Source organism: Aquarana catesbeiana, linkage group LG01 (genome assembly GCF_042186555.1).
Source record: "Aquarana catesbeiana isolate 2022-GZ linkage group LG01, ASM4218655v1, whole genome shotgun sequence".
In the NCBI taxonomy this organism is placed as follows: Eukaryota; Metazoa; Chordata; class Amphibia; order Anura; family Ranidae; genus Aquarana; species Aquarana catesbeiana.
The window spans coordinates 149,317,684-149,332,340 of NC_133324.1; the positions used below are offsets into that span (position 1 = coordinate 149,317,684).

Here is a 14,657-nt window from a genome sequence, read left to right on the forward strand (position 1 = left end):
CATTACGAACGCTAGTTTTACAAGACCGAGCGCTTCCGGCTCGTACTTGATTCCGTGCATGCGTGAACTTTTGTGCGACGGACTTGTGTACACACGATCGGAAAGTCCGACAACAAAGTTTTGTTGGCGGAAAATTTGAGAACCTGCTAGCCAATATTTGTTGGCGGAAAGTCTGACAACAAATGTCCGATGGAGCACACAACAAGCTCACATCCAACATTTCCCGTCGGAAAATCCGATCGTGTGTACGCAGCATTAGGCTTTACTTTGGTTACATTAATATGTCTCTGCAAACTTATGAAACAATAAACATATTTTTATTGCATGGAGCTCACGCTGATCCGTTTTATTCTACATGCATGAAGCCTTGTATTGCAGTCAATGAAGTAGTACAGTAGAATTTACCTGGTGGAAATAAGATTAACATTCAGCCATGATGTTACTGTCTTTGTTTGCAGCTAAACTGAACTCCAAGCAGACATAAAAAACACAAAATATTATTATTATTTTTTTTTTGCTAAATTTTAATTTAGATAATTATTATAGGAGAACACCAGCCTCACGTTTTATGTCCATTCTGCTTCTGCCTCCGTTGCTTGGTGGAGAGCTGTGCTGCTAGCTCCCCTCTGCTTTCAAGTTTTTATTAAACATCATTGGATCCGGCCCACTTTCTATCTGTGTGACGCCCAGCCTCCTACAAGATTCACTGACTGTCTTAGACAAGCCCCAGAGGTTACGGGTGGGGATAATCACAGCAGATGCTTCATCTGTAGAGAGAGCGTATCACCGCTCCACGTGGGTCAGATCAAAGTAAAAGGCATCTCCTTCAGTCTAGAAGTCCAGGTGCTGGCAATGCCGTAGCAGTTAGACATCAAAGAAATCCTGGACAGCCGCATTCCAAAAATATTTGCCTTTATTCAATAAAGTGTCATCCAAAATACAGGTCACAGCAGAGGGGAACAAATCTTACGCGTTTTGCACTACACAGAGTGCTTAGTCAATGAACTGTAGCTCCCCAGTGCCAGCAGCACTCATGAAGCCCCAGACCATGACACGCCCACCACCATACTTGTCTGTAGGCAAGACACACTTGTCTTTGTACTCTTCATCTGGTTGCCGCCACACACTCTTGACACCATCTGAACCAAATAAGTTTATCTTGATCTCATCAGACCACAGGACATGGTTCCAGTAATCCATATCCTTGTTTTGCTTGTCTTCAGAAAACTGTTTGCAGGCTTTATTGTGCATCATCTTTAGAAGAGGCTTCCTTCTGGGACGACAGTCATGCAGACCAATTTGATGCAGTGTGGGGCGTATTGACCACTGACGGGCTGACCCCCCACCCCTTCAACCTCTGCAGCAATGCTGGCAGCACTCATACGTCTATTTCCCAAAGACAACCTCTGGATATGAAGCTGAGCACGTGCACTCAACTTCTTTTGTCAACCGTGGCGAGGCCTGTTCTGAGTGAAACATGACCTGTTAAACCGCTGTATGGTCTTGGCCACCATGCTGCAGCTCAGTTTCAGGGTCTTGGCAATCTTCCTATAGCCCAGGCCATCTTTATGTAGAGCAACACTTCTTTTTTTCAGATCCTCAGAGAGTTCTTGGCCATGAGGTGCCATGTTGAACTTCCAGTGACTAGTATAAGAGATAGAGAGCGATAACACCAAATTTAACACACTTGTGACCTTCTAACACTAACAAGTTACATGACACTGGAGAGGGAAAATGGCTAATTGGGCCCAATTTGGACATTTTCACTTAGGGATATACTCACTTTTGTTGCCAGCAGTTTAACCATTAATGTGTGTTACGTTATTTTGAGGGGACATATTATATCTTATTATATTTATTATATCTTTTCATGTGACAACACTGAAGAAATTACACTTTGCTATAATACTTTATATTGTAGCAAAGTGTCATTTCTTCAGTGTTGTCACATGAAAAGATAGAATAAAATATTTACAAAAATGTGAGAGGTATTCTCACTTTTGTGAGATACTGTATATGTGAGTCCTTTTCTTTTATCTCCTGTGAGTTCTTCAACAAAGTGCTACAGTGCTTTAACCAGTAACAAATAAAATGCTCCAGGGCTTACACCCTGTTATTTGGATAACTCACCAGAAACAAATGACCCAGTAAAAGAAAGGCCTCAGCACTTTAAGGCGAGCATTTTCAAGCCAGCAGAGAAACCGTCACATCCATATACATTGCTTTAGTCCCATAAATGTCAGGACCATATAAGGATATACAAATCACAAAGAAGGGGCCTCATCACACAAAACTATAAACTATTTTTTTTTAAATAAGCATGTATATTAATTACACTCACATAATCCAGTGCTACACATTCTGTGCACTAGGAGATAAAAGCATATTCATGTAGAAGAAGCGTCACTGCTTTACACTGCTATCCTCGAAGCCGGCATGTGCTCTACAGACCCGAAAGCAGAAACCAGAAGAGATGTCACATACAGTAGCCATGCCCTGACATTTTCGTCCAAAACAGACATCCTTAGGAGACATCAATGCACTCACATAATTATTATATGAGTATTTAATGTGTGGATGGCATCAGTGCAGTAATTTCTTGTAAAGACATTTGTGTTGGACAAAACATGTCGGGGTGTGGATGTGGGTACTACATGTGATGTCACTTTCGGGTTACTACATGTGCCGTGACAGTCCCATTTTTTGGAGAGATCTCTCTTCTGCCATCCAAAGCAGCCGATCAAACCAAGATCGGTAACAGCTTGTAACAAACTAAAACCAGAAGTGACTAAATCCTCATTGCATTCGGTTTCTGACAACACAAAGGAGCGTAAGGAATGGAAGTTCCTCTCACTCTTCACAATGCATCTGATTCAACAGGTTGTATTAGTCCTGGTGGACCAGAGAGCCCGGAAAAGCTGCCTGTAAAAGTGTTTAGTTGGCTGTAGAGCCGCTTGGATCACTTTTATCAGAAAGCCTTTCGCCTGCTCTAAAGAATGATACCAGGATCATGGCTACAGCTGCAGCCATGATCCTGATTTCATCCTTCTCCTCCAAGGACATGTATATATACGTACAGCGGACAGGAAGTAGTTTTAACTGTGTCTCAATGGAAGCTAGTCTGGTTAATTTGTTTGAATAACTTTACTTCAGGTGTTTGTAGTGGAAGCTGGTCAGGTATTATTGTTGTAAACTGAAGAACAGTTTTATACTATTGATTCTTCATCAGCAAGGGACTCCTCTCTGGCCATCTGCACACTTTTCTTACTATCGGGTAATTTATATTTGAAACAACTTTTAAGTGCCTCTATAGTCAACATGCTAGGGTCCATTTAGGTGAAAAGCAACTAACCCTCCTTCAGTTGTGGTAAGCAGTCAGAACATCTGGAAGATGGCCACAAAAATATATGGAGAACATATGAACTACATCCAAATATTGTTCTTGGTGGGAAATTGACCCAGGAACCCAGCATCATGCTGTTTTAGGTGTAGTGCAGGTGCAGTGAGTTAGAAAAGTTCTAACTGCCACATCTTACCATCACATAAGAATTCAATGTTAGCGCACTTAAAATGTGCAACAAACAACACCTTAGACTCCATTCACAGCTGGGGTGATTTGAATCACGTGCAAAATCGCCACAATTGTGCCCGTGATTCAGGATCGTGTCAAAACACAGGACGCATTTGCAATGCCATTTTTTCTTAACGGCACCCTAAACACAGTGCGATTCCACCCACGCTTCAAATCACCCAGGTGTGAATGGAGCCTTAAACATTCAGATGTGATTGAAGCTTAAGCCCTTATTTTGTTGTTGCCTTTTTATTGCAGGTTATTGGGTTGGCGATACAAGCAGTTCTGCGTGACTTGTTTTCATTACCTCCTGGTTATCAGCAAGAGTACCTCAATAACCATAATGCTATGTTTTACAAACCAGCTATAGGGCATTGCTGTTGGTCAATGTATGTATTTATAGCTTTACAAAGGCTCATGCTGATGGCAGATAATGCCAAGCATGCAGGCAACTATGACTAAGGGGACCCTGGTTTAATCATTTAATATGTTTCTTTAGCTGTACCATGTTGCTTTTTGAAAGCAACATGGAATGAACTGACTTTGCTGTCTAATAATTTAGTACAAAAACTCTTAAAACATAAAAAAGCTCTACCACACATTAGTGTAACATCCCCAACTCATGTTTAATAACTGGATATGTTATTATACGGGGATACCTAGACATTATTTTCATATTTTATTGGTGTTATAGGCTCACTTGTATGAAAAGGCCTGTATTTAGGGAGAGATGTCTAAACATATACTTACAGCAGCCAGATTTTCTGCTTGTTTTGGTAAGCTGCTTGTCTCCATGAGATAGATTTCAGCCTGCTTCCAGAAACATGTTCCAAATTGGCCAAGGAGAAGATTAAAAGCAGATTAGAAGTATGCAAGTGCCAAAACCTATTTGAGCTTTTAAGTGCTCTGTGATTTATCATTTTCATTTTATCTTTTAGTATCTACATAGGGTGCCGCTAGCTAATTCTGTCTGCTTTGTTCAAGCCGGTCCATTTACCCTTTACTTTGTTTCATGCTAAACTCTCTATTAGATATAAAAGGCAAAAAAAGCACATGTATATTATATGCACATGGTAACTACATGTAAATATTTCTAATTCATTAAGTGCAAATATTCTTCAGAAATCGAAGGGGTATATTTTTAAAGCCGTTAATGTGACTTTCTCCAGCAGTTCAATGATAATGAAGTAATCACTGTCATTTAAAATAATTGCACCTGTTTCGTGTTAAAAAAAATAATAATTGCACCTGAAACATTCACGTCAGTGAATGTCTGAATAATGTCAGATTCACTACTTTATAAATATGCCCCAAAGCGTCAAATACTGTAAAGAGTTTAAGTTGACAAAGGTTCCAAAGAAAGGCTTATGAGACAGAGTTTTGGGAAATAGGACATTCTAAAAACTCTTATGAGCTGGGCCTAGATATCATGGTATAAGTCTACCAGTAATTGAAAATCATGCCTCTAGTACCAGGAAAATGATCCTATACAAAGAACTGAACTGTATAAGTTGTGCCCAAAAAAGGTAGGCAGTGCAAAATACTAGACTCCAGTTTTGCCTGTGATCTCATTGCAGCTGATCTTTTCCTCGTTACTGACATACCATGCCTTGTTCTGCACTGTGTTCAATGTGAAGGCAGCCATCTTGGTAAAGGGAAGGTTTAGCTTCCTGGTGTCAGAGCTGCTCCCCTGATTAGTATGTCAATAATTAAGAAGCAGCAGGAGAGATGAAGGAAGTACAGACTTAAAGTGATTGTAAGGTTTTTTTTTTTGTTTTTTTTTTTTTAATAACATATTAAACAGGCTTATACTTACCTGCTCTGTGCAACGGTATTGCTCAGAAGGGCCCCCGGACCCCCTCTTCTGGGGTCCCCTGCCAATGATCTTGGCTCCTACTCTTCTGTTTCTACCCCCATAGCAAGCCACTTGATATAAGGGTAGACGGATGTGTGTGCCCATGGACACACACAGTGCTGCTAGGCCATGCCCCATGCTCTCTGCTTACTGGGTTGGATTGACAGCAGCAGGAGCCAATGGCTTCCACTGCTGTCAGAAAGGCCTGTGCAGAGAATCCATTAAAGGATAACTACACCTTAACACTAAAATATCTACAGCCATCCACAATCTAACACTAACCTATCTAACCTTGTAAAGGAAGAAATCAGTATACATGGGGGGCATGGCCAGGAACGGCACGTGAGCAGCCACTTATCACAGAGCTCTCACCAGTCACCCTGTGTTTCATCCTGTTCCCGGCTCCGCAGGACTGATTCTTTGATGCCCGAGGATTCTGGGTCTTCCGCTGACTTACCTGCTTTGCTTGGCGTCCTGCTGAGTTGATGGTTACCCGCAAAAACAAGGAGGGAACCGAGCGGCCCGAAATCCAACATGGCGCTGCCCCAGGCCTCTAGCAGTGTGACCTGTGCAGCACAGAGAAGGACACTTTTAGTAAGCCACCCAAAACACCTAAACCTTCCGCTGGTGACCAACCCAGGGACATGAGATACTATGCCAGGAAGCTCTCTGGACAGGCAGACTTGGCTGATGCAGCAGAGCTGGAGGCTTTGTTTTGGCTGAGGGGGAGGACACAGTGCAGGAGGAAGTGGAGAGGGACCTGGCACAGGCAGCCATTTCAGCGCAATCTGAGTCAACATTTTACAAGATCATTTTGGTGGCCTGAAAGAGAAAATGAGCCTGATCAGACAAGACCTGCAAAAAATCAGGGAAAGAACAACTGCAGCTGAAAGCAGGATCAGTGACTTAGAAGACAAGCTTCCTGCTCTAGTCAGGGAAACACATGCTAACACCATGCTGATTAAAACAGTTGATATGTGGGCTGACAACCTTGAAAATAGAATGAAGCGTAACAATGTGCTAATCGTGGGGTTCCCTGAGAAATGGGAGGGTAACAACCCCACGGACTTTGCGGAGCAGTGGCTAATTGAGATATTTGGGAAGAAGGCCTTTACCACATTGTATGCAATTGAAAGAGCTTATAGAGTTCCCCTGCAGCCCCTTCTACCTGGCCATCCACCAAGACCAATGTTGGCTCAGCTCCTACACTACAGAGATAGAGAGATTATTTTGCAACTGGCCCGGGAAAAGCAAAACATCCAGTTTAATGGAGTGCGGATCTCCTTCTACCCTGACCTTTCTTCGGATGTGCAGAAACACAGGGTCCCCTTTACCGAAGTCAAAAGGCATCTACAAAAATTGCAGGCCCCATACGCTATGCTTTACCCTGCCAGGCTCCGTATCACAGCACGGGGACAAGCACATTTCTTTGAAAATGCATCGGCATGGTTGGATGCCAACGCGAATGCTTTCCATCGGACCATGAGGCCAGTGGCGGAGAACTACTGAGCCTATTCTATGCCCCTTGGAGTTCCACATGAAGGCTTTCAGGGCTACTTATGTGCCTGTGCAATGAGACGGGAACATACATACCTTTTGTTCACAAAGAGCATTTTCTACCAAGTGATTTTTTTCACTCTTCATTATGGTAGGAATTGGATCCCTGTTGGATCTTACTCAGCATATGAAGATGAGGACCGGTTGTACTACCAAAGTTTGGGACGTGCCCGAAACTGTAACAGGTACTGATCACTGGGCCCTCCGGACTAGGCTGGGGGCCAGTGAACGGCAGCCTCTGATTCTTGGTCTGCCTTTTTGGCACAATCCATGGGCTGAACTAACTGAGTTTGTAATGGTATGCCACTCTTATGTTTTGTTCATTTTATCTCATTTCTTTACCTCCTTTTATAAGACAATTTTCCAGAGTTAACATTTGCATCTGTGCATCTATCTACCTTGCGATTTGCTTGTGCTTACTAATTACCTTGCTATGTTTACACAGATGGATCTAATATGGCCACGGTTCCAGTGAAATCATGGAATGTTAGAGGGATACATGACTCCCTGAAGCCATGGTATTTACCTCCCTACGCAAATATCTATCTGCTATTGCAATAGACCCACCTGACTCCTGATTTAATTTCTTGCTGGAAACTTTCATGGGTGGGGTGGTCCTATCATTATGGGAGATTTTACCTGTTATTTGGACCCCGCACTAGATAAACATCTCCCAGTGAGCTCGGTACGTGGCTCTTACCGTACGCCCTTGAAAAAATGTATTGAAGAAGTGGGCTGGACTGATCTCTGGCACGATTAACAAAATTCTCCTGCTTTTCTAAATCTTTCATGTCCCTATCCAGAATAGATCTTAGTATTTGCTCAGCTGAAGCCTCCCGGTACGTATCGAATATTAAATTCGCTGTCCGAGGCATCTCTGATCACTCGCCTGTAATTACTAGCCTGGAGGGGAGACCTATCTCAACCATGTCCAGGGCCCCTTGGAAACGGAACGCCTTCTGGCTTAATTTATTTCCATCCCATGCGCAGATCTGCTATGGCTATCTGCTAGTGAGGCACTTAGTCATCTTGCTACCTTGGTGGCGGAGCGAAAATGCTTCTTTAATAAACTGGCATACTATAAGGAGAGAGAACAGACCAGTTGCCTGCTAGCTAAAATTTCTCATTCACAGCAGAAGTCACCCTCCATTAGTGCAATAAGGAATCAGACAGGAGCAGTGTCCAATGCACCTGACCTCATTATGTCCAAGTTGGTCTCCTACTACTCCACTCTATATCAGTCTAAACAGGCTTACTCAGCAGACTCCCTGCAGACTTACCTTGAGACAGTGGACTTCCCTACTTTATCTGTTACTGCTAGGAATCAATTGGATGCTCCTCTTATTTTGGAGGAGCTTCAGAAGGCAACTGGGATGTTTCCTAACTCTAAAGCACTAGGGGAGGATGGTATTCCAATTGAGGGGTACAAGCAATATGCTGGCAGTATGTTACCAAAGCTATTGGCCGTGTTCAAAGAAGCTAAGAAGAGCAAAAATCTTCCCTTGTCCATGACCAAAGCTATTATAGTAGTGTTATTAAAACCAGGTAAGGATCCACTGGATCCAGGTCCATATAGGCCTATATCCCTCTTACAGATTGATGTGAAGATTCTGACGAAGGTCTTGGCTGTGCGACTGAACGGGTGATATCCTTTATCATGCATTCTGATCAGGCAGGGTTTATGCCCCAGAAGTCAACGGCAATAAACCTGCATAGACTTTTTCTCAATATACAGTCAAAGGCAGACAACAGGGGGGATAGAGCGCTGTTATCTTTAGATGCCCACAAGGCGTTTGACAGCATTGAGTGAACATACTTGTGGGCCATATTGAGAAAATTTGGGTTTGGAGAGGAATTTATTTCTTGTCCAGTTGCTAAACAATGCCCCCAAGGCTGCCATTACAGAGGCTGGTAGAGTGTCCTCAGATTTCAGTTTGCACAGAGGCACCAGGTAGGGATGTCCTTTGTCCCCACTCCTGTTCGCTCTGGCCATTGAGCCTTTAGCAGCTCTCATCCGTTCCAACCCTGATATCCAAGGCTTTCAGTATGGGGAATTACAGGAAAAATTATTGTTATATGCGGACGATACCATGTTGCTTTTAGGGTATACCACAGTGTCATTAAATGAAGCTATGTGGGTGGTACAAACATTTGGTCATCATTTTGGGTTGGTTGTAAACTGGACTAAATCATCACTTATGTTTCTTGATAAGAGCCCAGACAAGCAACTAACAACAATCCTTGATATTCCAGTATCTAGGAACATTAAATATTTAGGTATACAGGTCACTCCAGACCCTTTGGACTATCTTAGGGTAAACCTCACCCCTTTCCTTAATCTGAGTCGCGATCGGATTAAGGTATGGTCCAGATTGAAAATGTCACCAGTAGGCAGGATCAACCTTGTAAAAATGATTCTTATGCCCCAAATTTTATATGTGCTACATAATTTACTGCTAGTTATCCCACTGAAACAGTTCAGAATTCTTAACTCTCTATATGGCACTCTTCTACCGCCAAAGTGAGTTTGGAACTGCTTCAGCGGCCTAAGGAAGCAGGTGGGTTGGCACTGCCAAATCTATGACTGTACTACCTGGCCTCACAGTTGCAACATATAGCCAGAGCGATTAACCCAGCCCCTGCCCTGGAGATGAACTTAGCAGACACAACTACTAAACTCCTTATATTTACGATCAGGACAGGGGTTGCTGAGGGATTGGAAGCCTTGCAGTTTGGTAAATCAAACAAATTATACCCCATGTATAACCTAATGCAGAAAATCTGGAATAAAGTCAGAACACTACAACAGGTCACTGGGTTTACTAAGTTTAGTCCTATATGACAAGGACCGGTACACTGGGATAGGGAAATTGCAATATAGTCAAAAAAGGTAGTAATATGGGGTTAATTACTTATATCAAATATTCCGTAATGGAGAGCTGCGTGCCTTTGCTGCTTGTCAATCGGAATTTCAGCTCCCTATGTCCATGCAGTTCTATTACTTCCAACTCCAGCATGCGCTAAAGGCCCAAAATGACGTGGACGCATGGGTACAAAACACTACTCCTATTTTCAATTACATGTCAGAGGTGTTGTCTTATAAGGGCTTCATATCCTGCAGCTACGCTATGCTACTCAATCTGTCCTTACTGGATTCTAACCAAAAAGTGATATCCCAATGGGAGCGAGATGTTAGGCCCTTTGAAGAGGAACAATGGGAGGAGGCGCTATTGGCGGTTTCACAGTGTTCTTTGAATGTTGCCCAGTGCCTGTCCCAATTGTATAGACTCGTGCGGGTGCATTATACTCCTTCTAAGTTGGTTAGAATGGGAGTGCGCGATGATCGTACTCGTTGCATGCGGGATCACGGCGATCTGATACATCTTTTGTGGCGTTGCCCCAAATTACATGTTTACTGGACGGAGGTTATAGGGGTTATTAACCGGCTTTTCCGGATTCAGATTAAAAAGGATCCCAAACAATGATATTCTAGACGATGGCATGGTGGAGGAAGTCCCTAGGCAGGCGATAGGGCCCTTTTTCAGGCCCAGAAGCTTATTTTACAGCACTGGAAATCAACAGAACCCACCACGGTGCGGGAGTGGATAGAACAAATGGGTAACACCTTAAGGCTAGGCAACTATTTCTACCAGCATAGGGGCAGCACAGCAAAGATTGAAAAGCTATGGGAACCATGGCTGAGCGTTCCCGGGTTGGCCCCAGTAGAACTTGTTATGGACAGTTTGCTATAAACAATATGACATGGCATTATCATCTGTTGGGCTCCTAGCTCACGCTGAATGGGGAGGGGGGGAGCTGTGCCTTTATGTCTGTACAACTTTGCGTAGATCCATATTAGATCTCTGCACATATGTCACATGATGCTGTTTATTGTTTCTAAGGTGTAGATGTTTATACTGCACATGTTCGTTTGAAACTTTCAGTATCCTATGTGGAATTAAGGATTGTGAATGTATAACACATTGTATTAATCTGAAGCCAGTAATGAATGTATTATGTATGTTTAATAAAATTGTTTTGAGATAAAAAAAATTTAGTATACATACCCTTTTTGAAGCCAATCTGACCCGATCCCACGCTCAGCTGTCAGCAGCGGCTTCGCTGTAGAGGCGGATGCAGAGGAGGCAGCCGACAACGGAAGCTCCATAGTAAGTCTATGGGTGATGTCACTTAGCATTCATTTCACAGCCGTTGTTGGCTGTGTCCTCTGCAGAGCTTCCGCCGCTGCAGACCTGGCTGGATTGGCTTCAAAAAAGGTAAGTATACTGATTTTGTGGATGCCTGTAGATGTAGAGATTTTAGTGTTAGGGTGGACCTCTTCTTTAAGATAAAAAAACATTATCATTTAGAACCACTCAAATGAAGCAGAAGATGGAAGGTGCATGTGAAAGCTTTCTCTTCAGCATATAGAACATTGAGCAGCACAGTAGTGACACCACCAAATCTTACCCCAAATCCCTTTAAATTAGCACTTTCAGGCACTGCCTTGGATGTTTTTACACTGCAAATCTATAGCTTGAAGGCTGTATGCACAGAAATGCCTGGGCACAGGAAAAACACTGCTAATTTTTCACTTTTTGAGCTCAGGTCCACTTTAATACATCAGGTTCTGACACTTGGGTGCCGTGGTACACCATCACTATATCCAGACAGAATATCCGTTTTTAACACTTATGAAGTCATGACACACCATAATAAAGCTTAAAAAATTCATGGCACAGCATCATACAGTATAATGCTATCCCTTGTGTACTACATCAGAGCAGATGATATCCCTGAAAAACTGAAGGAATATTGTTCTACATTTTTTGTGTTTGGGGACCACTTTCCAACTACTGCTGTAAAAAAACTCTTTCTACCTTTTTTTTTTTTTTTTTACTTTTGTTTACCGAAGCTCACGAATAGCAAAATGATGCAGTTTTTTAAAAGTATAGTGCTAACAGGTCATATTAGGTTTCCTTGTGCCAAAGAAGTTATATGACAAGAATCCTAAACCACAGAGCACTTCAATATAACTATTAAAGGCTGACAAGATTGATATAGCATCAGCAAAATCAAAATTTTAATGCACAGGTAGCCAGCAGTTGTAAATAATGACTTGCATGCCTAAGCCCACTATCCACAAGCAAACAATAAATGACTTGCTTTTTGATTTAAAATGGAAGTAATAACATGCCCAGTAAATACCTTATGTTTTAATAAAATCACATCTGTATATGGGGTTTCCTTGCCGTTTCATCATATTCTCTTGTGCTTTATTCAGCAATAATTAAATTATCTTTAAAGTTCACATGTGAAATAACATATACTTTTCCTTATTTTTTATGCAAGCCAAAAAAAGGCACCCTTAAAGGGTAATTTCACCTTTATACCTGGAAAAATAAAGATAATTTTCTAACACCTTCGCGTCTATTTATCTGCATGTGCCGAGAATCATCCACTGCCCACATCTGCCAGTGTACTGATTCATACAATTGTAAACTCCACACACAGCCCCAGTGGCTGTTTAGCAGCATAATGTGGGCAATGGCATGCGGACATTGGTCAGCATGTTCATGTGGCAACCCAGACCAATGAGAGTCTTTTCTTCTGTCCTTGAAGTAAGAAAGGCAGATGATTCTCAGCACATACAGATACGTGCAGTGGGGACAGGAGGTACGGGGAAGGTGTTAGGAATTCATCTTTATTTTTTTGGTATAATAATGGAACTACCCTTTAAGGGTTGTTGCCTGGGCTTCAATACTCTGAATCATTAACCCAGAAGAAATACACAAATAAGGACAGTTATTTTTTTCGTACTTACCCACTATGCATACTTATTCTAGGTCAAAACGTTTTGAAGCCCATCATCTAGCACTTTCAGATGAAGGCAGCAACTAGCATAATCAGGAGGAGGTCAGCAATGGCAGCCTCTGTATTTCAGTACAGATTTCACTTACACTGAAAAAAGATTAAATATTCCAATAAGACTCCATCCAAAGCATGCATCATTATCAACTATGTAACCATGAACTGCTTCACTAGCAAAAGATGATGGTTTTGGAGTGGCCTTCATATTGCCCAGGCTTAAAAATTATTGAAAACCTTTGGACACATATTAGTCATGACGCACATACAAAACATAAGACAATTTCTGAACTAGGACTGTTCAGCAATGAAGAGTGTTAGAAATTCCTGAAGCAAAAATAAAATGACTCTTAGCAACCAGAAAAATGTAATATTATTGTGCCTTAACATTTGCAGAGAAATGCCATATTTAATTGTATTACTTGTAGATGTAATGATGCCAACATTTTGCATAAAAGAATAAATGTGTGTGTGTGTGTGTGTGTGTGTGTGTGTGTGTGTGTGTGTGTGTGTGTGTATGTATATATATATATATATATATATATATATATATATATATATTACACACAAACTGATATACATTTTATATTTATGTACTTTATATACTGTGTATATTTCTTAATGTATTAACTGATGCTCAAAGATATGCTGAGGAGAAAAAGAACTAACAGTTATCACATTCATTGTTCTTACAGATGTGCAGCGGCCCTTTCAAAGACAACTGGCAAGAATCCTTCACCAGAAAATCTGTCCTTACCAACATCAAAAAACACTCCAGATACAGATGACCTTTTCACTGACATTTAGCTAAACCCCTAATCCACTTCTGCTTAAATAAACAGACCTGGAGCAATTATTTTGTGATAAATATATAATGTTTCTACAAATGGCCCACTTGTGACATAGACAGGCTCCATGATTGTGATGTTAGCGTGATCTCCAGGATATTTTTGTAGGAACTTTAAATGTTTACATTTTTTTTTTCAAACATGGTTTTATTTCAATGTAGAATAAAAATCTAAATGTAAAATATACGTATGAGATTTGTTTTTTCCCTATTTTTTTTTTCTCAGTTTCAAAGTAAAAAACATAAAAAAGGTTTAGTTGGTGCTGTGTCAATGGCACTTTTTTGGCTAAAAAATAATGTGAATGTACAACTTTGGATACCAAATGGTATTTCAATGATCCTGGTCATGGCAACTTTGCAGAATTACACACTTAACTGTTAACTAATGTGAAGAGCAAATGATGCCAAGGTGAATGCGTTTGCATTCATGACAACATACATTATATACAACACATTGCTAGTAAGACATTTTCAATGTATTACTCAGGTTTTTACATATTGGACAGGAAGTAAAAGGTATTCTTGTATGCCAAGACCAGTCAGAGAGAAAATGTGATCATTTATTAGCTTAATAACTTATATGTACACTTCTTTCTTAGAACTAATTGAAAAAGACTCATTGACGGAATCACATACTCTATTAGAAGGTCATCATGGAAAATTGTGTTTGAAGATAAAATGTTTTTCAGTGTACTTCATTCCCTTAATCTTAGAGCAATGTTTCCCAATGCATAGGACATATTTCAAGGATGATACACAACTGCACAACTAAATATGTGGATTGTAGGAGAATAGCCTATTTTGTATATCATTTGATTATAGAAGTGTTTCTCAACCTTTTTTCAGTCAAGGCACCCTTTAAAAATTATGGACAGTCTTGAGGCACCCTTTAAAAATTATGGACAGCCTTGAGGCACCCCATTCTAAAATGTAAAAGCTATTCTAATAGTTTTACATAA

At 41.1% G+C, this 14,657-nt stretch overlaps 1 protein-coding gene across 1 annotated transcript in view; it reads left to right on the forward strand.

Moving 5' to 3' along the window:
• XRCC4 (X-ray repair cross complementing 4) overlaps nucleotides 1–13,881 on the forward strand; it is a 620,495-nt gene extending 606,614 nt beyond the window's left edge. The window contains exon 8 of the mRNA XM_073624458.1: nucleotides 13,547–13,881. Coding sequence (XP_073480559.1) covers nucleotides 13,547–13,658 — 112 coding nt within the window. The 3' untranslated portion in view covers nucleotides 13,659–13,881. The remainder of the gene's footprint in view (nucleotides 1–13,546) is intronic.
• The last annotated feature ends 776 nt before the right edge of the window (nucleotides 13,882–14,657 follow it).